Genomic DNA, 25,082 nt, shown 5'->3' with positions numbered 1-25,082 from the left:
TGAAGTGCCTGACACTTAACATGCAATACCTTGCAAATGGTACAAGCTGCTACAGTAAAACTCACTACATCAATGAATTTCCGAGAAAATTGTACTTGAATTTGATGTATCACTTACACCTATTGCCATTTGAAAAATCGAAAGTTGAATCCAATATGGCGGATCCAAGATGGCGACCGGGGTGAGTAACATGCATCAGGGATCAGTACTTGATCCAATTTGTTTTGCATGTGCCCACATTCATGTCCAGTTTCATCTAAAGAAACTAAAAGCAAATTTGTGTCCGAGCGTTATAGTAGTGTATGACTGAATTCCGGATTTATGAAGGCCCATAAATATGCAAATTACCGGTATGAGCCGCTAAAATTAGTACAATACACTTTGGGCTGCGGAGAACTTTCCATTTAAATCAATTTTACACGAATCCCGAGGGGAAACTTCGAGATGTATCTTATAAGTTAATAAGAACAGTAAGTACTTACAATGAGAAGTCAGAAAATAAGTTTCACATCCCTTTTCCCCCAAAAATTGTTAATCAATGGGCAAACAAGACAGCTTAAAGCGAGAGCCATCTATAGGGCCTACGTCATTTGGTGATATACGGTCAAAATCTTAGAGATGGTGCTATCGCAGATAGTTATTATTAGCGGTCCATTCAGTGCCCGGCAAGTATGCAAGTCGGAAGAAACAATGTTCATCGGTATTTTAAAACACTGAAAAGACTGAAGTTTGCTATTCGAACGAAGCAGCTTGGCATTGTAACATCTGGCGTTCTCTCCCAACAATGAGACTACACTCGGCGGCGCCAATGCAAAACCATCTAGCCATTTTCGGTTGGGAGCGCCTGCCCATCCACCGAACAGTTTCACCTCGTGCTCAGCGATTTTCATTACTTTCCAGCATTGAAGAAAGTGGAAAGTATTTTGGAACCAATGACGAAGTGAAGACAACCATGAAGGAGTTTTTCTGCATACAGGATAGTGATCCTTATTCTATAACGATCTTCTCAAAATTTGGGGATCGCAACGTATCGAATAGAAATCTATGCTAATTATCGCAAACTAATAAACAAATTTTGCGTTTTATTGGCTCAAACAGTTACGAAATGAGTGCCAGAAACTTGTTTCAAGAGAAGTTTTTAAACTTTGAGGTCTTGCCCAACACTGAGGAAGCAAACAGGTAGAAACAAGTGTTGCGAATCAGTTTTGCTCGGAGCGCTTTGTTCCCTGAGTGTGCGCAGTAGCTTCACACCCACGGCACATTTTAACCCTTATGAAGAATGACATGAAATCATTTTGAGTGTTCGTTGTGAGTACATGTTTTAAATATGAGTGTCGAAGAAAAACTAACTGTAACCATATGCTTGTATTCTTCAGGCTTTTCAAGCATAGCTTCTTCAACAGATACTATGAGTTTATCTTCATCTATCGTTCACCTGTACCGTGCCAAACTCTTAGGCCCGTTACACAGTCAAGCGGAGCTCCGCGCTCCGTCTTCCGCCCTCCGCACTACGCGTGTGTGCTTACACAGTCATCCGTAGCTACGCGCTACGCGTCACGTGATTATATACAGGATTCTTCTCAGTCCGTGTTGCGAGTCAACATGAAAAGATCGAAACGACAATAATGGCATCTTAATATTTCTGCAAGAAGAGAAAACGAACACAGAAAAATAAATGTCTCAAGATTCATCCCTTAGTTTCTCAAAGAAGTCTGACGGGACGCTAAACTGACGGGACTGACGGGACTAAAATCGACTCAACTCAAAGAAGTCTGAAGGGAGCTTTTGTGTCTGTGTATATAGATTTGCAAGAAGACGAGAAGAAATATTTCAATAATTTCCGTACGTCAATTCAGTCGTTCGATGACCTAATTGAAAAAATTCCATCGAAATTATAAAAACATGTAGTTTAAATAGGATCCATATCACGCTCTTAAAATACAGCACTTTCCTCTAAAAAAAAAATGTCATGATACTGTTTTTTAACAAATGAAAATAACGAATGTTTGTACATTTGGTTAGAACTTCACATCCAATCACTTTTCACCCAATCAACTATTTAATAATAGAGATAAATTATTTGCCTCAATTTATCTTTTTTCATTGTCCATACCTTCATTTTTACAAAAAAATCTTTTACATATCTCGTTCCATGCCTGTTTACGAATGTCATGCTTTTTGTATTCCTCACAAGAGGGATCCCATTAACATGTTGTTAATTTAACCTCCGTGATAATTGAAACTGAAACTGAAACTGAAATTTGTTGAAAGAAAGACGAAAAATTACAATAGTCACATACTGTTAACATTGGTACATTAGAGGCGCCACATGTACAGTTCCAATTAAGCAAAACGAAGACATTATAGCTAAATTAAAAATAACCTTAAAAGATATGAAAATAGTATTATAAAACAGTATAAAATATTATTTAGCAACTCACTATCAAAAATAAGAAAAGAAATCTGGATCAATTTTCATTTTGCTTTTGCTACCATGCACGTTTCTTTTTACATTTTAAAGGGAAGTGGCTGCTCCGCGCGCGGAGTTCCGTTTGACTATGTAAGCACCCATTTACTCAATGGCCTCATCTGCCTCGCGGAGCGCGGATACGGCCACGCGGAGGCCTCTGCGTGACTGTGTATGCACCCATAAGAATCAATAGAACAATCTTGCCACGCGGGACTCCGCGTGACTGTGTAACGGGCCTTACTATTCAGTGTCAAATTCTTCAGATGTAGCCATTGCACTTTACCACTTCACCAACACAATCCACACCAAAACACGAAGAACAAACGACAGGCAGCTCACAAGGGAACCTTCCGAAAATGATAGTTGCAGAGAAAGATATGGCCTATGCCAATTGAAAGAGCTGTAACAGAGATGAGCATTCCCAAAAAAATAGCTGCCCATAGCAATAGGTTCAAGAAATATAAGGGGTGGAAGTTCGGGAAACAGCAAGGTTGGACAAGGAGGAAAAGTGCAAATTCCGCAAAAAAAAAAAAAAAAAGGGGGGGCACGGCGAAATACAATGCTGGCAAGTGATGTATAGAAAGAGACTTGCCACAATAGGGAACAAATGGAGGCCACCAGTAGGGTTAACAGTGTTGCCAACTGCAATGAAATGTACATGTTTTGCAAAGAGCACTATATGAATTGAGTGCAATATTCAGTGTCATGTAGAACATAAGATATCGCGTGTATAATCAGTGGTACAATCTAACAAAAGAAAATAGAAAAAAACAGAAGTACGAAAAATACGGAAAAGACGAAGTTGGCCATAATGCGCCACATTTGATCACGAGCTGTGCATATTAGAATGAACAAAACAAGAAGCATCGACTATGCAGGAAACCGACGTACATAGAGTCGAAAAGAAAAACGAGTTCCAAAGTTGGCAGCACTGGCCATGAACATCCAGACAAGTCTAATACAGTTAGGCCACTCGCTTCACAAAAAGAAAATTCCGGCAACAGGCATCACTCGGAATGCATCAATGCTAGAGTGATTGAGGCAATGCCAAGTCGGGGAACATGAAATGGTTGGGTTGAGCCAACAACCTATAATAGAAGTAAACATTATGCCATGGTTAGGTCATATGTAGTAATATACAGGGTGTCCCACCAAACTTTGTGACCTGAAATATTTGAGACACGAACAAAAATGTGACGGATCCAGTTGTGCAGGAATGTACCAATGTCAGGGGATGATAAAAGTCTGTGAGAAGCAAATGCCCCCAGGATCCCCATCATAGGGTCCCAGGAGCCAACTTCAAATTTTCAAATGGCAACACAGACCGAGTGGTACCTCTCTCGATAGATCATGGAATGTGCAACAACACATATAGGAAACATTTGCTATATGAAGCATGTATTTCAAAATGGCCACCACAAATATATGTTGTGTCTTAACATGGCATCGAACATTGTGATCTCAAATTGCTGCGAAGCGAAAAGAGATGTTGCAAATCCATTGCACAGGAATGTACTCATTTCAAGGACCAAGAAAACTTTGTAAGAAGGAAGTCCCCAGGGTCCCCATCATAAGGCTCGAAGGGTCAACCGCAACATTTCAAATGGGAACAGGGGGCGGATGATATTTCTCTGGATAGATACAACACCACCTATAAGAAACATTTGCCATATGAAGCAGAGTTTCAAAATGGCCGCCAAAAATGCACGTTGTTCTTGTCACCGAGCAGATATTTTTGGCGGCCATTTTGAAATCTCATATAGTAAATATTTCTGATATGCGTTGTTGCATATTCCATGATTTATCGAAAGAAATATAACTCGGCCGATGGTGCTATTTGAAAGTTTGAAGTTGGCTCCTGGGACTCTACGATGGGGAACTTGGGGGCATTTGCGTCTCACAGAAGTTTCTCGCCCGCTGACATGGATACATTCTTGCACAACTGGATGTGTCAAATTTTTTTTCGCTTTGAAACTATTTCAGTCGCAGAGTTAGGTGGGACACTCTGGATACATCATATAGGCGGTGATAGTACTGCAGACAGCAACACACAGCAGATCAAGCCTTTGATTATGTTTGCTTTCTACTGGTGTGGATATGTGATAGAAAGACCACCAAAGGCTCCGACACCTCTAGAGTACTGTTTCGAGATATTCACAGGCGATCATTGTACCATGTATGACGGATTGGCAGTATTCCGCTGTGCTCACTGCAAATGTATCTTCTGTTTGAACCATTGTCTCATCGAACAATTGCACGTACAATGTGGACGAGCATGTACAAATGATGCGAAGGCTAATTCCTCTTGCCGGAATTTTCTTTTTGTGAAGCGAGTGGCCTAACTATATTAGACTTGTCTGGATGTTCATGGCCAGTGCTGCCAACTTTGGAACTCGTTTTTCTTTTCGACTCTATGTACGTCGGTTTCCTGCATAGTTGGTGCTTCTTGTTTTGTTCATTCTAATATGCACAGCTCGTGATCAAATGTGGCGCATTATGGCCAACTTCGTCTTTTCCGTATTTTTCGTACTTCTGTTTTTTTCTATTTTCTTTTGTTAGATTGTACCACTGATTATACACGTCATATCTTATGTTCTACATGACACTGAATATTGCACTCACTACATATAGTGCTCTTTGCAAAACATGTACATTTCATTGCAGTTGGCAACACTGTTAACCCCAATGGTGGCCTTCATTTGTTTTGTTCCCTATTGTGGCAAGTCTCTTTCTATTCATCACTTGTCAGCATTGTATTTTGCCGTTCCTTTTTTTTTTTTTTTTTTTTTTTTTTTTTGCGGAATTTGCACTTTTTCCCCCTTGTCCAACCTTGATGTTTTCCGAACTTCCACCCCTTATATTTCTTGAACCTATTGCTATGGGCAGCTAATTTTTTGGGAATGCTCATCTCTGTTACAGCTCTTTCAATTGGCATAGGTCACATCTTTCACTGCAACTATCATTTTCGGAAGGTTCCCTTGTCAGGTGCGTCGATCAAAATGCTCCCATAATTTTGCCACGCAACGAAGAAATGTGGCTAAGCGTTCGATACTAGTGACGTCAGCGTTTTGCGAGTGACCCTAGCACACACCGTCTCTCTCAGTATGCGGCCGCCTATTTCAATGCATGAAAAGCGTGTTTCCTACAAACCTCACTGGGGCGAAAATGAGGTGCAACACACGTTTCCATCCATTTGCTCCCTCAGTGTGCGGACAGCCTAAATCGGTGTGACAGATGCATCAACGTATTTAGTTCTTATGTGGAAAAATAAAGTAAATCTTATTCTTTGTCTGCCGTATGGCATTTATCTTGCATAAACACCTCTGTCCATAGCCACCAGTGGAAAATTATTTTCCGACTTTATCCTCGTGAATATAAGCACACCCCTAATATTAAGCCTTAAAAACTAATTTGTTAACAATAGCAAGACAGTATAACACTACACATTAGGAACAGCAAAAACCAGGTAGGCTAAGTCCAAATCTCAAGCCAACATCTTTGGTCTACTTCTTTCCTTCCACAAAAAACTTTCAGGCAGGCTCTTGTATTTATTAACTTTTAGTTATTTTCCTTTTATCCTTCGAAACTTGTATATTATATATGCCGTGTACTATTGGCAGGCGGATGTGGATTTAACCACCCTGATTTAGGAAAATGGTCTCTATTGTTCAAGGAAGGTCAAGTAAAATACAAAAGGATTAAATAAACTACAACAGTAATCACATAAAAATATTTGTAATAAATATAAAACTAACACAAAGTTCTGGAACTATTGTGGTTAGTAAAAGTAACGATAAATTAACTTATGACCAACCTTGCACACTTCGAGAACGGTTCTGATACATTTTTCAATGAAAGAAAAATAATAAACATTTTTAAAATTCTCTCACAGATTGACAAAAGGTGATACCAAGATGATCCGGTTGGCATTGGTGTAATCCAGCGTTTCCCAACCGGTGTGCCGTGAATTGGCCGCTGGTGTGCCGCGAGGAATCGAAAAAAAATATGTATTTTAAAGCAATCAAACTGCAAAACGTAGGGAAAATGTATATTTGTGTTTCACATTACTGTGAAACTCTACTATGAACCTACGATTTTCAGTTTCATTCCGGGTTACTATTCTGTACATTTCTAATGTTGAAAAAAGTATTTGTTATCATTGTTATTACCATTATTGCTTGTTTATTGTTGCAGACTATTTCGTAACTTGAAAATTTAAAATATTATTAAATTCTTTCTACAAATTACCTACATTTGTGTTTTAAAAGTAAAAAACATTTGTTTGTTCGTTTGTTATTTAGTGATATTTCTTCTTAGTAAACGGTTGGATACAGTTTTTAAAAGAAAGCTTATTTTTAAGAACCTGAGCCCAATAATTCATTGCAATTGTTTTCTATTTTTAAATTAGAAAGAAAAATAAGCATAATGATTTACCACGGCGAAAAAGAGTGAAAGAGTTTTCTTCTCTGTGAGGAGATCAATAATCACAGAAAAAATACCACTGTGTTTTATATTTACAAATAATAATATCTATAAGTGTGCCGCAAGTTGAAAAAGGTTGGGAAACACTGGTGTAATCTATTAAATGTATGTCCAAGTATTGTACTCGAATGTAGGTTCTAGCCTACTTATCTTAACATAGCTAAATGGAACCTCTAAACCAAAAAGTGGTAGTTTAGTGGTGCTAATCCGGTGATACTCTTTCCCCCTGTGATTCAAAATCAAATATGGCAAACTCAAACTTAAAAAGCTTGCGTAGCAGAATTCCACATGCAAAAACTATTTACTTATAATTTCATTAGAAGATACTAACTCTTACATGCCAATTAATATTAATCCAATATAAAGCACTCTGATATTTTATAGTGTCAAGGAGAGAATTTACAGAGGGCGCTTTCTAAAAATTTGTTTTAATTCTTAAAGATGTACTTATTCAACAGTTTTTATCCAATACATACAAGCACAATCCAGAGCTATGCAAGAGGTGACAAGTTTCGAGTTTCATCTAAGCTTGTAATTTTGCTACCAACATTTTCTTCCCTCCTACCAAAGTAGACTTTTCATTTTAAATTTACACAAATAATTCTTAAGATGTTTATGTATGTAGAAAACAAATATGTTTATATACATGTTAGAAGTGTTCTAGTTCTTATCATCATAAGTATTAGGACAGTATTGGCAGCTGAACTGTCACATGTTTATAAAACTCCACGTACTAAAGCTTCCTCTACTCTCTTTGTTTCGGTGTAAGAATTATTGTTAATTGCAACCTCTTTTCCTCCCTCTTTTATCTTCTACAATGCCTTCTAAAATAGGGTGATTAGATTTAGAAACAAAACAAGTGAATTTCGTTTCACAATGTGAAACTACGATAGACTTCCAATCTCTTCAAATTCAATTCTCAAACTTAAGGTAGTAGATCTATAACTACTGGTTGCAGTAGAGTAATAAGATCAAAGACAAAACATGTTCCTCGGACGTTAAATTCATACGAAAAAGCAAATAGGCATACTCGCTATCCCTTATTGTTTTTGTTCCATTGCGATAAATGTTAAAACTGGAAATCGTTATTTTAAAATCAGTTCCGATTTGAATAAAGGATTAGGGCGCTGAATCGATTCCAGAAAATCGTCTCTCGACATCTCTTACAGTTTTTGTTGAATGGAAATAAGATTTGAAACCGGAAGTACTACTAAATTTCACCCAATTCTTGTTACGTAGTAAATTAAATGAAATGAAATATTTGAGTTTTACGTCCCACGGTTATGCCGGTTAGGCTAAAGGAGACGGTGATGATGAGTAATGAATGAAATGGTGGAATGAAGAAAGTGGAAGAAAACGGGAGAACCCCGAGAAAACCCACGCACACGGTGTTTGTCCACCACAAAGTTCACTTGGCGGGGGCTGGGATCGAACCCGGGACCCCTAGCACCAGAGGTGAACGCTCTACCACTGAGCCACTGCGGCCCCCTCTTGTTATGTAGTGTTGCAGGTTGAGATGATAACTTCTGAGGCACTGTATAGGTTACAGAAGTCCGTTTGTCACATTCCATTACAGTTTCTATAGTGATAAAAGTTTGAACGGAAAATGGTTAATTTGAACTACTTCCAGTGTGCACAGATGGTTAATGCAAGAGATAGAAACTATTCTTGTGAAGCTGATTTGATTGTAAAAAACCTCATTCCGATAAATAATTCTTATCATTTTCCCTCATTGGAAATCATTGGTATTGAAACCCGAAGTATAGTAAATTGAACTATTTACGATTTCGGTACACTGTTGCGGGTAGTCACACTATGTCGTCATGAAGTGTTGAATTGTTCGAAAAAAAAAAAAAAACAGCTTCTCGCTATCTGTTACCGTTTTCGTTCTATAGCAATAAAGGTAAACCAGAAATGGTTAATTTCAACCACTTCCAGTTTGACTAGAAGTTAAACTAAAAAATAATGAGACTAACAACCCTGTCAGTAGTATACGTGGAGCAATGGGGAGCGTAGAGCCACCTTGAACCTTCGAGAAGAGAATACATGAATTGCCGCTTCCAGTCGGACTAGTGTAAATAAAGTTCAATATAACTTTAAGATTATATGAAAATGCGTTTTGTAAAATGTTTGATCAAGTATTGCAGCTCTCTAATGATTAATATCTCCATTTTTCTTCTTAAAAAATTAATATGACAAATTAAATATCAACGAAGGGCTATGAGAATCTGATATTCCAATTTACTCGTAGTTAGAAATTTCATTCAATTATAATACTGATTAAGAAAAAAACAGAACTTCAAGATGTTCCAAATTCTTGCAAACATTTTATGCTAAACTGTATTTGTTAGTTCTTTTAAAGAGCTTATTAATAAAGAAAAAAATCTTAATATCACTCGAACTAAATTCGCATCAGATATGAAATATGATAAAGTGTAATAATAATAATAATAATAATAATAATAATAATAATAATAATAATAATAATAATAATAATAATAATAATGCAATTTAACTCCAATCAGAAACAGTATTCGCATTCATGAACAAAATCCACTGATTTTCGGTAATAGCACTTCCTCATGTAGCGCGATCTAGTTTAAGAAACCGTGAGGTGAGTGTACAGGCTCGACTATTGCCGATAGAGGGCAACACATTTCCCCTATCTTTCCAATGTACTGTATTTTGTAAGGGGTGACTATATTCACAATAATTCAATCAATTTCAAGAGATCGATACTCAAAGTTTGTTCAAAGACAAGTTGAATCATTAATCAGAGGATATCCCGTGCAGTTGCTAATTATTTTGTTTTATTCATTATTTAAAACATTTAATTCTACTAATATACGAGGAGTGATCATAAAGTAAGGTTACAAAGCCTGCAATGAAACGTCAAGGTGACCAGACGTCCCGTTTTAGCCGGGACTGTTCCTTTTTTCCACCTTTGTCCCGTTTTTATCTGATTATCAAACGGGAAGCCTAAATGTCCCGTTTTTAAGCAAAAATGACCCAGGTGTCAATAAATTATTATTCAAAATATAAATGGCCAATGCAAATTCTACACTCTTCCGTACCAGCACTCATTGGGAAGGTTCAGCCGTGTCTGGAACTTCTGAATTTTAAAATGGGAATTGAGTGTTCCGTACTTCAAGTGGAAATTGAGTTGGAATTCTGAGTGTTCAAGTAGTTAAAAGTATTGTTGGGTTGTACTAAAGTTAGAAACGGTGTGTTATCATTCTTACTTGTATATTTTGTAAATTGAAAACACTGCTGAATCCCAAAATGCAATGTGGAAATTAGATAAATACCCCCCCCCTCCTGGTCGCCGATTCGTATGCGTCCCGTTTTTGAAAGTAAAAGTTCTGGCCACCTTGTGAAACGTGTATATATTATTTCACACAACAAAGACAGCCAACAGATAGTACATACATTAGGTTATTTTTTGACATAGTCTCCATGTTGGTTGAGACACTTGTCGCATTGTGGGATGAGTTTGAAGATTTCCTCCTGGTAAAAATCCTGTCCTTGCGTGTTCAGACACGTTGTCACGAAGTGTTTCACCTCCTCATCTGAAGCAAAGCGACGGCCTCCTAGGTGCTCCTTCAAGTGCGGGAACAGGTGAAAATCGCTTGGAGCGAGGTCCGGGCTGTAGGGAGGGTAGTCGATGATGTCTCAGCGAAACTACTTCAATAGCATGTTGATTCTAGGCTGAATGCGGGCTCGCGTTATCGTGAAAAAAGATTACGCTCTCGGTGAGAGGTTCTGGCCGAGATATTAGTCTCGCCGTAAAACTCTACCAGCTGCCGGGGAATATCAATCGCGGTTACTTGTTTCGCCCACAGAAATCGAATAACTAAGCGGTCTTGTTTGCGAGATCAGTTTTCCAAATGAGTCATCATTTGTGTTCACCTACAACTAGCGTCGTAGGTAGCGGGTGGCTGAAATTCTACACAGTTGCCAACTCCATGTACTAAAATTATCGTACACTCCTCATTCCTCTATAACAGACGAAACTCCAGAAATATCGGTCTTGTAATCTTAGTTTCTGATCCTCCCTCGTAATGAGAAACTTGCTTCCAAATTGTTCGGAATATTTTCGGTCACTCCTAAAATACACTGGAAAGATAAGAGATTAATGCTGTCATCTATTGATGAATAGCGTTCCTTTAAACTTACCTTTGGAGATGTTAATATGAAACATGACTAGAATGTTTTCGAATGGGTTTTTACCACAGCGTGTATTAATACAATCCCAGTCATTATGTTACAGTCACACCTACAGACAACTTCAGGATAGTCGGTCGTCGGATTCGAGCTCGGAATCTACCTGATTGTGAATAATTTTAAATGTTTACCTACACTTGCTCAGTTTTGATTAATTCATTTGCTAAAATGTTATTTTAAAAGTCTTTTAAAAGAGACTATAGCATATTTATCCCAAAATTATCAGCTTTATAAAATGAACTTAAGGTCACGTCCGTTGAAGTAAATATTATATATTCTTTTATTAATAAGACATTGCTAAGTTGCTAATCTGTCTTCAACAGTCATTGACTGTCCAGATATTTTTCAATTTTTTTCTTATCTTAGTGTCTAAATTTCAATACTCCAAACTTTAACATTAAAATCGTTTATGTATCAGAGTTACGTATCAAGCCTTTTGCAGAGAAGACGGCGTTAACCTCTTGTGTTCCAGTGACATCCATGTGGTTGTCATGTCATTTTCCTTTTTTTAGTCCAAATGTTCCACAATGCAAAATGCTTTTTATCAGTAATATGAATGCTATCCTCGCGCTTGCACAGTAACCATGCCGTAAATAATGGTCTAGACAGTCTTTTAGCAGTAAATGAAAACCTGATATTACAGCACGCACATAGAAAAATGACAAATGGAACGCATGAGGTTAATGTCTCGAATCTGAGGATATATGAGTCGCAGTGGGTCAGGCAAAACGTCATTTCACAGCTGACAGTTGAAGCCCTTAAATGTGCAAAAGCTGTTGGAATTCTTATAATTATTATAATATTGTACCGTCAATATAAGTGAACTCTCCGCAAAACTGCTACATTTTACAATCTTATTTCAATAAAGATACAATTGCTGTGCAGGCCCGTGAATAAATTCGTGTTGTTTATAGGCAAGATACGTTATCAAAAGCAACAGTCAAACGATGGTTCAGCCTCTTTCGTTCTGGAAATGTCAATGTCCAAGATGCTCCTCGCAGTGGGCAACCAATCACACCAAAAGTGGATAATGTTCTGGCAAAAGTCGAGGAAGACCTGCATGTTGGCAGCCATGACATCGCTAAATGATCTAAACATGCATCATCATACAGTGTTAAATCATTTGGAGAGGACTGGCTACCAAAATAAACTACATGTTTGTTTGCCACATGATCTCATTCCAAAACATTTACTCCATTGAATTTCTATCTGTTAATTCTCTACTGAAATGTAACGAACTCGAGTTATTTCTGAAGCGAATGATCACAAGTGATATAAAGTGGATAATCTATAACAACCAGTGGCGAAGCGTACTACGAGGCTCTGAGGCCGGGCCTACCCTATTTTCTACCGTATATTTTCTTGATCTTTGGTTTCTTATAAAATAAAGTCAATACTTCAACATTTCGTTTTTTTTCGGTAACAAAATAGTAAGTTGGAAACACTCGGAGTCCCTTCCGTCTGAGCCTCACCAGGCGCTAGATAGGCTTACGGGCTATGCTGCTCAGGAGCGAAGCTATTATCGCAGGGGATCGCACGCATTCTTGGGAAGGTGTGAATGCTCGCCTCTGAAAGTTTAGTTTTAGCGTTGAAGGCATCTTTCAATGCTAATATGTTATAAAATTATTTTCTTAACACAGAGTAAGAAGTTTTTGTGTAGAATTATGTATTTCTACTAGTAATAACTTGTTTAATTTAGGTATTTACTCTCAGGAGTTATTCAGATTAGTTGTTTTCTTTCTTAAATGGACTGGTACATAATAGCTTGTAGAATATGTCTGATACATTAAACATATGCATAAATTTGCCAAACACTACCGTGCAGTATAAAATAATATTTGTGCATAATTTTAGTTGAGTTTTCCATTTCATAGAATCAGTGGGGTATTTGCGATTTTGTTTCGGAGGCTTTGCTAACTTTATTACTGGAAATGGAAAAATTCCGCAATATAAATAAAACAATAAAAAGTTGCGATAAAATTTCGATGAGTGCTTAAGCCCAGAAGCCACCCCTTTAAATACGTCACTACATAGAATACAATATTAAACATCTTGGGAATATTCCATTAATTTATATTGTGTTTTTTCCTCATGTGAATATTTGTTGAATAATAATAATAATAATAATAATAATAATAATAATAATAATAATAATAATAATAATAATAATAATAATAATAATAATAATAATAATAATAATATCGGGCCTACCCTACTTGTGGAATTACGCTTCGCCACTGATGACAACAATGTGCAAAAACGATCGTGGTCGAAGTGAGAAGATCCACAGTTTGTAGCAAAGTCCACATTGACGCCCACAAAAGTTATGCTGTACATTAGGAAAGATATCGTACGACACGAACTGCTGCCGCCGATTAGAAATATAGACTCGGACCTGTCTGTTCACAATTAGCGCGACTGCCCGAGCAATTCATAAGAAACGGTCAGAGTTGGCAAACATAAATGGTGTCGTATATCACACTAACAACGCTAGATCGGATACATCTGTAATGACCCGACAATAAGTGAGAGAACTTAGCCTAGGAGGTTTTAATCATCTACCGTACAGTGCGGACTTAGCATCATTAAACTATCATTTGTTTCGGTCTCTGAATTGTGCTATGTTGGTTTCAAAAGAGCCCTGTGAAAATCATGTCACATTTTCTTGACCAGAAACCACAGAAATTCTAGCGACAGAATTACAGTGTTACCAGAAAATGACGGATCATCGAACAAAATGGTTCATATATGGTTACATAATGTTATTTTCAAGTCACAATAAATCTAATCTCAATTTTAAACTTCAAATGCTCAATACTTTTTAGACAACCTGATATAAGGCTAATGGGCGGATCTAGAGTGATGAATAGAGAGTAAAGAGCAGAGCTCCACATTTACCTGCGATAAAATGAAACTTTATGGCTCTTGGCCATATTTTATATATTGTTTTCTATTATTATTATTATTATTATTATTATTATTATTATTATTATTATTATTATTATTATTATTATTATTATTATTATTATTATTATTATTATTATTGAGTTGATGAGATTAAATTTGCACTAACATTTGATTTTAAACGGAACTGATATAGACAACTCTCCAATTAAGTTTTGTTCCGCAATTGGGAGGTCTCAGCTAGACATCCCAGACCGACCATCTCACCTGGGATTTCTTCCACGGTTTTTCCTCATTCCTACCAGGCAAATACTGGGATGCTTGCTAAAGGGATACTTGCCTGAAATGCAAACCCTAGCAGTGATTCGAATCTTGCTTTAAACAATACGTCTTGCCTCATATAGGCTCAATGCTCAAAAAGGATGTTAAAATTCAAAGAACCAAGTGAATGTTGGGCGTTTGGAACACTATCCCCAAGGTAAGGGACATTTAAATAGATTTGAACAACTACTCAGTAAAATCAAAGCATTAAAATTCCCTTTTATTTCAAAGAAAACAAAAAAGTAACTCCCCATATAAATCAATGAGCTAAAACAAAGATGGTGAAGCTTTATCACACCGTTAAAATATTTTTAAAAATATATTTTAAGTTTTCGATATTGTTAAATGGATAGGGTATGTTCCCATGGTTGTCAAACACTAAATAATATGCATAAACCTTGTGGTTTTATAAAAGATACGAAGAAAACGGAAGAATGCATCAAGATTATAAACTAAAATCAAAAGATTGAGATTCGGGTTTTCTGAAAAGTAAAATTACATGAGGATCTTCAAAGTTATAAAAATACCATCATTCCCTCCCTGTTTCCGTTGCAAATCGATCTTTGAATATACTAACCATATATTTTCGATCGACCTTTTCTCACTGATACTAGTTGTATGAAAATCAGAACCGTTCGAAGAAGAAAGAGACCATATCGCGTAGCGTTCCTGCCTATGATTGAGAAATTGGTTTGACAAGTGGACACTAGCTTACCGTTCTGCTGGGGGTGTCGATGGTGGTGATGATGGTGATGGTGATGGAAATGTGGATCTTGTTGGTGGTGTTTCTGTTTGGCTTGAGCTAAATGCTTCTTCTGTCTCGCTCTCGAGTTCTGGAACCACACCTGCGTCACTCGTTTGCTCAGCCCCGTGATCTGCGCTATTCTCTCCAAGTCCTGGCCGTCTGGGTTCGAATCCAGCTGGAAGTTTGCTTGAAGCACCTGCAGTTGCTCATCCGTGAAGGTTGTTCGCACTCGCTTTGTCTTTGTTTTATGTTGGCCTTCACCGTCTGTTGTCTCTAGAAAAAAGGAAAAGGAAAACAATCCCTGATTATATTGTATTTAACAAATGGTATTGTATTCAAAAAATTTATAGATTGACGAATTGTTCTCTTTATAATGGATGAAAACGTCCATTCGAATAACCTGTCATGCGCTATTTAATCTTTTGTTTTTCACGACCTTAACATTCATAATCTTATAATTACTGTATATTTTAATGCCTATGTTATTGTGAAATTTCCCCATAGAACTGCTCTCGACGATAACCTCTATATTTGCCAATAAAGAACATCAAACATCATATATCTTTAAGATAAAGTATGCCTATTAAATTTCAATGTAACATTTCAAAGCAGGATTAAAGTACGGAATATATTTTGTTTGAAGCTAACAGTAAGCTATTATCAGAACAAAAAACACCAGAGGTGCAAAAAGTGCACCCAAGTTCGTCAGCCTCAAAAAAGTGTTGAAATGAGGACGGATGAGCCAAGTTCCTTGGCTACTGCATCTGCAACGAACACTGGAACTTGGCGCGAGGTGTCAAGGAAAATGATGTTAAGGAGCCTTAGAGATAGTGGTGGTAGGCGTGATGGGTTTGGAGCGACTACCAGCCTTAGAAATATAAACTTCAATAGTGGGCTAAGGTACGTATATACCGCAGTAAGGTTGATGGTTCGAAACCTAAACAAGGAAAACTTATAATCCTCCACGAGATGTTAAGGAAAATTATGTTGACGAGCCTTAGAAATCGTGCTTGTGAGCGTGGTGAATGTGGGGGCCACCACCAACCTTACAGCTGAAATGTCCCGGCCGTAAGACTACGAACAGACATCTTGGTGTATTCGAATGTGTTAGACACCTCGCGCCAAGTTCCAGTGTTCGTTTCAGATGCAGTGGCCAAGGAACTTGGCTCATCCATCCTCATCTCAACTCTTTTTGAGGCTGACGAACTTGGCTGCACTCTTTGCGCCTCTGGTGATTTTGTCCAGATTTTACTGCTTTTTGTTGTTTACCATATGCATATCGTGTATTGGGGTTATCAATTGTGACATATTGTTGGGTTAAATTTAGGATTGTATATTTTCAAAGAAGTCATAATGTGCCACATGCAACATTACTTCCCAAGGGATCCCCACCGGGAATCGAACCCAGGACCCGTACAACAAAGGCTCACGTGCTAGCCACTTGACTAGCGGGGAGGGTTTCTTCCATTAAACATCTGTCAGAGAGCTATTTCCAAACGAGATTCTAATTTATTTACCCAAGCTATAAAATCACGATCGCTAACATCTTATTTTTCATTACCTAAATACGGAGAGTTTCAACAGGTCCCCTAAACCCTTGATGCTATACATAACCAGACATGGTTGGTAATTCAACATACTTAGTCGTTCTCTACCCTTCCACATTGCGAAATTCCGGAGTTCATTACATGGTGCGCATGTCGCGCAGTTTCATACTGCCTGGGATTTACCTTCCAGTGATATACACCTTTTGAACCAAATTATATTTGCCACAAACATATCTCATATGAAAGTAGAAAAATTGGATTCCTCATCTCCTTGAAAAACTTCATTAGTTCTAAATATCCCCACCTCTACATTCTCTTACTTATCAATTTAATTTTAATAGCTAAATATCAATGAATGCGCAAACAGGAAAAATATTCACTGAAAAAAATTAACTTTTCTTGTCTGGGTTCTCAACAACCAAATTTACGGTAGTATATACGCGTCTTAGCCCACTTGGACGATTGACAACATTACCACTATGCACATGATGTATTGAATAACGGAATCCGTTTCCGATTTCTGATTGTAAGAAAATTTTTCGCCCATTAAAAATTTCCCACAGCACATTCTTCAAACTTCGAACGTTTTCCATACTCAAGCCGTTATAAGGTACCTTTATGCAGAATTTCACATCTCTATCTCATTAAGAAGTACTTAATGACTACGGACAGTTTTTTGGGCAATAAAAAATTTTGCATAGTACATTTCTTAAAATTCGGACATTTTCCATACCCAAGTCATTATAAGGTACTTTTTTTGCAGTTTCACATCTCTGTCTCATTGAGAAATACCTACTCAATTTGATGAGTGAGTCGGTGATGCAATGAACCTGAAATCTGCATATTTTAGGAGTCCAGTACTCAAATATAGTTGAAGCTAGGAATGTGAGATTTGGTATATGAGCACATCTCTAAGATATCTGTATAAATTCTAAGTCTTTAATATATCTATTCTATCTTTAATAGGTCTTTTTACGGAGCCTCAAAATTGGCAATTACTCTTGTTCCTGTTTACTCTTGCCCAAAACTCTTGTTCCTTTATAACATGCTTCTGGCAGTGCAGGCCTGTTTTTCATTGCCGACGAATTTTCTTCGCGAAACTTGGATGCCACGCAGTATCATGCATGTTTATTATTATTATTATTATTATTATTATTATTATTATTATTATTATTATTATTATTATTATTATTATTATTATTATTATTATTATTATTATTATTAACGCTAATACTTACTATTATTATTTTTAACGCTGTCCATAAAGTTGACACTATACCTGGAGCTGACTCTTTTATTTCTCAAATGCAATTTTCTAACAATATATTGACCTATATTTATAAACATATACAGGGCTTTAGTCAGGAGGGAACGTAGTCATACGTCGTCCTCTAGAACTTTCATAGGGAACGTCGTCTCCTATTTTTTCACGGAAAAAAATATAGCATACTTGACAGAAGTTTTGGTAAAAAGCGGAAGTATTTTGAGTGCTTCCATTTTCATACGGATATACGTAATGAAACACATACTAATTATAATTATTTATGTAAGAGAGTGTACAAGTAATTTATTTTTATAAGTTATTTTCTAAAGATTTTTGTACTATTCCTGAAGTGTATCCAACTGTACACTTAGAGTTGAATAACTGCTAATATGTTCCATCAAAATTACTGATTTTATAATTAAAGAATGTTATTTAATTACAATTCCATATTATACTTGTTAATATTAACTTGACATATAGGAAGAAGAAGATTTGTTCTTGTTATGTATACAGTGATTCTTCAGAGGAAAAAGGCACTTCGCTAAAGACTGATCCTACGTCTGGACATCAATTGTAATGAAATCATGAAATAAGAATGAAAAAAAAATCATCATTAATTTTATTCATGAAAATCATAATGTTAATTCTGTGCGTGAAACAACGAAAATTTTTGTAATATTTTAAATTTTGTTCATGCGCAGAACATTGTTTTTGAAATAACAAGGACAGAATTTGTAATCTTTCCCAAATCGTTGCAAGCAGAGGCAAAGTGTTTGCAAATAGTCAAAAAAGCAACTGAGGTAATAGGTATAACATAGTGTTTGTCAATAGATAAATGTAATTAATATTTCGGATAAAGTCATGAAAAATTGAAAGCAAACCTTGGGGTAAATTAGACTTCAAAATACTTCTTATTTTTCCATCATTAGATAACAACAATATTGTCATTAGGACTTTTCTAAGATTTTGTGAACTTTAAAATTCAATATAATGACCTTTTAGCAAATTAGAAAGGAAAAATAGTTGAAACAAACGAACATATAAAATGACGAGGTTTTCAACCGAAAAATTATCCTGCGCCAAATCTCCAAGTTGTAATGGAGGAGTCTCCAAGTAGTTTCCACGACCATAAAAAAAAAATCAAATACGGGAAGAAAGATCACTGACATGACTGGTCAAAGCTAAACTTCTGAAGTACGACATTAGAAAACTTAAACTGTCTATTTGCATGTGACATGATTTTGGGAGCTCTCTAAAAGTGACAGGCAAATTTGCTGCTTAAATATTTAAGCTTAATTCTGTATTGAGTAAATTTATAAATTATATGTTATGTAATTAAGCTTATATACTGAGTCAGGTGTCGAACTCAACACTATTAAATATCCACAGTTGAATTGTTGCATATTTTATAGATATATCCTTATATTTAGAGCAAACTTAAGTAGAATTTAATAGTTGTTTATTAACTAGCTCAGCTCCGTGCTGAAAATAGTCAGGGCCATACCCAAGGTTTGTTGGTTCCATGGTTAACTATTTTCTCTATGGTTAATTATTGGCTCCATGGTCAACTCAATCGAACGAAAATTTATAAAGATAGATTATGCCCCGTAAGTGATTTTCGTATAGTGACTTAATAACATTTATTGTCATAAGGAAAAACAAAAACCTGAAGTTCAAAAAAAGAAAAAAAACCACTGGCTGTCATAAATTAAGCAACAAATGGATGCTCAGGTGTATAAAGAAAGTAAACGCATGCTGGTGAACAAACTGTTATTGAAATTAAAGAAGCACCTTTTTTACGATATACAGCAAAGAAAACTACCAAATGAAAGTACATTTGTGGGCAAAAAATGATGCTGGACCTAGATGACACTGAAACTGGGAAACACTGACGCCTCAAAAGTATGGTTTGCTGACACTAATAAGGGATATGATCACCGCGCATAGCAATACAAAATTCACACCGTCGACTCATGCTGGTAATAAGTCTTTGTTCCAGCTCATTTGGCGTCTGGGTCCATTGTTGACGAAGAGCCCGTTGAAGATCTTGGAGAGTTCGTGGAGGGGGTACAAGGCTTGCAATATGTCGCTCTAGAGCATTCGACGGGGTGTTAGGGTACATGGACCTCGATGGCCACTCTACTCGTTGAAAATCGTGTTGCTCCAAGTACTGATCGACCAGTTGTGCTCTATGGGAACGAGTATTATCGTTTTGTAGAATGAATTCCTGACTTTTAGCACGTGCGAAGAGTACAGCGTGACGATCTAGAACATCATCCCTATAGCGCTGAGCTGTCATTGTGCCGCACGGGAGAACATACAGATCTGTACATCCTCCAAGTGAGATGCCACTCCACACAAGCACGCCTGCATCACCAAATCTATCTCTTTCAAGAATAGATATGGTAACGGCTGGTAACGGCTTGTTGTTTCTCGCCAGACCAATCTACGTTGAGAATCACTGTCCAGAGAAAGTCTAGACTCATCAGTAAAGAGAACTAACTGCTATTGCTCATGGATCCAATTCACATGCTATCTTGCCCAATTTAATAGTTACCTCTTGTGACACCGGATAAGGGGTACACACACCTAGTACACACACTAGTCTTCTGGCATACAACCCACCTTCGTGAAATTGCCTGCGTAGATTCCATGATAGAAGAGTCCAATGGCAGAAACAGCCCCACTCACACTTGAGTTGTTGTTGCAGATCTGTTTCTTCGACTTCTCAAATGCATATGTCGATCATCCCTGGCCGATGTCACGCGCGGTCAACCGACACTGTGGCTTATCGACGCACTTCGCATTATCTGGAACTTGCTCCATAACACTGCTCGATCGACATTGAGCCACCGGGCCACGTTGTGGTGACCCTGCCCTGCTTCCAATCTACCGATGGCACGCCAGCGTAATTCATCTGGCAAATGGTGCCTCGTTGCCATATTCGCCTGTTTCACTCAATAGATTTGCACTCTACCCACACTGTCAGCCAACAATTCCGTGAGCTCATGTAGTCCTCGCCCGTACCTAGTATTTTACGAAATCGTGAGAGGGCAGCACAATCGCGCGTTCTTCCGCATAATCTTTCCTGATCATTCGTCAATGCTCGTTGTATTATAACATCCATTTTCTCTGTTTTTATTGCACATTTTGTCTTTGTTGCTTAATTTATGGCGGTCACTATATAAACCAGTATATAAACGGCCAGCATATATATATATATATAGTAGGTTTGGGTGATTCCGGACAGTCGCTGAATTCGGACATCCTAAGCTTACGATAATACTGTTCTTCGCATGTGTTACGTGGAGACTTGTTGTGACGCCTATTTGAAGTACCGTACCTTCCTACAGTTCAGTGCTTATTAGAAGTGAAAAGAGTGTTATACGTAGTTTCGACGGTGGGGGAAAGAAGAAGAAACAGGAAAGTTCATGCACGTTTTTTGGCCTGATGTAACTTTTTAGTGGAATATGTTAAGGTTTTACACAGAAGTGGTTGTCAGTAAATGATTATGTAAGACATATATCGAAGCAAAGACCCTACTTTACTCGTTGCATCTTTGAAGAATTCCATTACTTTGCGCGCGCCTGCTCAACGCGTGTACAAGTTTATTGTGTTCAAAACGGGCGAATCCGAACGTTTAGGGAAGGATGAATTCGGACACGTTTATTACGTTAGGCTGAATCCGGACAATGTAATTACTGAACTAAGAGGATTCAGAACACTCTCTTCTCTCTCGCTTTTCACGTTTATGAATGTGAAATAGTACGAGAGATCTATTGCTTATTTCTAGCGTACATTCATTTTTGGCATAAATGGACTCCGAGGAATCACCAGAAAAAGCTATAAAATTATCTTATGATCTACAAACACAACTAAATTACAAAATGCTAATCACAAGGTGCTCAAAAATTCTACACTACTGAATGGCTACATCATCTGGTATATTCCCATTTGATCAGTAACAAGTTCGGTTTGTCGAATAAACATGATCCGCCAGTAGCTGGGAACAATTCGTCTTCTGTCATCAGACTCATCCTCAAACACGTCTCAATCGCCTTCAGAGTCTTCAGTTAAACAGTCCATATCATTTCCTGATGTTGCTTCTTCCAAACCCACATCCCAAAGGCCAGGTGGTGCTAAAAGATTAAGTGTCACCAATTGCAGTTTGTTTTAGACTGTCACCTCAAACACAATCGAAGGTATGGATGAAAACAACAGTGGATTTTGTGGGAAGAATTATTATGCACCGTCATCAAGCAAATACGGCTCCTGGGTGTCCTGTACTGTGTGTAAGACCTGGTTTCATGAAAGATGTCTGGGAGATGATAAGAAACTGTATTGTATCTGTGGACGATGTATCTGAATTATGACCAGTGCTTCACGAAACTGGCAGATGTCATTAACGCAAAAAAAAAAGAAAAAAATGCTAGTCTCAGTGCACACATATGGAGCATTTTACTAATAATCTAGTTTTTACTAGCAAAAAAATAATAGTACAATGTAGTTCTAATGGAAACAAATGTGATTACTATGTTTAATGATTAAACACTATAGTGGTAGTGACACTACTATAGCTGTATGCATTTAGCTTACAGTTTCAACAGTAATTAATATAGAAATTGCTATGTTAGTAATTTGTATGTATTTATCATGTATTTGTATTTATATTCTGTACTTATCATGTTAGAATGTTAGTGTAGCAAGATAGTAAGCTAAAATATATCTATCATGTATAGCCTATATCTTCCTTCAAATTTCAGTGTCCGGAATTGCCAACCACTTTCCGGATTCACCCTTCCAAATTTGCAAATCAAAGATTTTGTCAAATTTCAGAAAATCATTTTTTTATTTCTTAACCTGCCATTCCAGGAAAACTATTTCAGTTCTACATGCATACCAACATATCATTAAATAATATGACGAAATATTGGATATCTTCGTTTAGCGGGGTAGTGGTAAAAGAGAAACATCAGAACTGTCCGGATTCACCCGAACTTACCCTATATATATATATCAAAGTAACACTTTTCAGGAAAATCGCCCACACAGACACACACACACACACACACACACACACACACATATATATATATATATATATATATATATATATATATATATATATATATATATATATATATATATATATATATGAAACTCGTTTGCTTTTATTTTTATGTAAATATACATCTAAGAAATGATGGAAGAATAATTAGCGCCATAAAACAAAAGAAGTCATTTTTATACATAGATTCGTTTGATTTACACGATGATATGAAATATTTGATCACATCAAATATCACTTATCTGTGCATAAGGAAGAAAATTTGTTGACAAAGATTCGTGAATGTGGCGCAAACTTCCGTTTAAAAGTTTTAGGTTCAAATTAATCGCAAATGAAAAGGAAAACGAAATTTTTTATTTTTAAATTGGTATTCTATGTGATTCGTGAATATTCTGAAAATTTCTGACGGCGCCATCTCACTTAACCTGTATAAGAACTCATGCAAACTAAAATTATTGGCTATCATCGTCACTAATCACATGTCAAATTATTCCAAGAATTAAGGCCTGTATTGTGATAAGCCTACACAATTTAATATTTATTCAGGATTAAAGACATTACTTGAAAATGAGAGTTTACTAACCGTTTTCAGAATTTCACACCATCTTTCATAGGCAGTATTATACAACTTTTTTGTTTGTTTGTTTGTTTGTTTGAGATACGACAATATTTACGGTATATCGAAAAAGAAAACAAATCTATTTTGTTTATTGAACCTACTCTTAGAGAGGCCTTGTTAACGCAACAAAGCCCGAACTGCTGCGAAAACTTCATTCTGATAATTTTGGATTATTGCGTACTAATGCTGTCAAAATTCATATTTAAACGAATATTTGATCAATACTAACTTTCAACAAAAACAGTGAAGTAATAGGAATATTTCGAATAATTATTTCTATCGGTGGCGGCGATAACGGCCCCAAAACTCTTCGGTGCGCTCCACTCCCTCTCAAGTTATGATACGCGATTCGCATAGGGATTTCCCGCCGGAATCTCATGTGCTTGGTTTGGATCCCACGATAAAATGTAGGTCCACGTTTCATATATCCTTGCTGGTGAAGGGACGCTAAACTAAACTAAACTAAAATCAAATCAAATCAATCGCATAGGGCTTGTTTCTTTAGTTTTGCAGGCAAGGCACATAGCCAGTTACGACGCCTCTTTTTCAGACCATTATACAAAAGAATATTTCTAAGCAGAAACCTCTCAGTGGTTCTATGATCAGCATATGCATTTTCGATGCAGAAGTCTAGGATTCAATTCTGCTGGAAGGTCATATGCTTTAGATCTCCTGTTAAACATGTTCACCAACTTATCCCCTTTTCCACTTTTTTTTTTTTTTTAATCAAGATATTGTAAAATTCAAAGAAGCTAATGATTTTTCTGCATGTTTCAATTAAACACAAAATAATCTGATTATTAAGATAGTCTTAACTCTTGTGAAATTAATCAGCTAAGCATATGATGCCATAATGGATTTGGAAATGTATTCTTTGATAATGAGGAAAATATTTCAATAGCAAAATTTCCCTAAGTAGTAACGTATTTATCGGCATTAAAAAGCATCCCATTTTCTACACTCAATTTTGTGAGAAAATTATTTTCACTGCATATTACGTGTCAAAATTTTGAAAATAAACTCTGGTAAAAGACAGTACATAGGATCACACAAAAACGTACATTTATGAATGAATTTCTGCTGATAGCTGAAGCAGTTAGTATTATATACCTCCTCATACCTCAAGTATTGGTTTTAACCTCATCAACATTTTTTGAGCTTTAACCCAGAAAAAATTCTCAACCTAAAAAATAGCATTAAATCTAAAAAAAAATTTTACATTTAACCGTAAGGAAATTTAACTACAGCAGATATTTCCATGTACGGGATATGAGATATGAATAGCAACTATTTCCGTCAGCGTAACCTTTGAAAATATTAACTCAGCCTCGCTCTAGTTCTATTGCAATATATAAAATTCAAAAATTCAGTTTCGTTCAAAAGTTATCGTGTGGAGTAACAGACAGACGGATATACTAACATTTCAATCTTATACGGT

The 25,082-nt window shown here is 36.7% G+C and overlaps 1 protein-coding gene across 2 annotated transcripts in view; it reads right to left on the bottom strand.

Moving 5' to 3' along the window:
• LOC145690227 (LIM/homeobox protein Awh-like) overlaps positions 1-25,082 on the bottom strand; it is a 201,100-nt gene that overhangs the window by 9,908 nt on the left and 166,110 nt on the right. The window contains exon 4 of one of the 2 annotated variants that reach the window (XM_081764913.1): positions 15,247-15,419. In XM_081764913.1, coding sequence (XP_081621039.1) covers positions 15,247-15,419 — 173 coding nt within the window. Of the gene's footprint in view, positions 1-15,116; positions 15,420-25,082 lie in introns of both variants that reach the window. The other variant, XM_081764912.1, reaches the window with a different exon arrangement.

This window comes from Thermobia domestica, chromosome 7 (genome assembly GCF_964235325.1).
Source record: "Thermobia domestica chromosome 7, izTheDome1.hap1.1, whole genome shotgun sequence".
Taxonomy (NCBI): domain Eukaryota; kingdom Metazoa; phylum Arthropoda; class Insecta; order Zygentoma; family Lepismatidae; genus Thermobia; species Thermobia domestica.
This window is presented reverse-complemented; position numbering and strand designations above follow the sequence as displayed.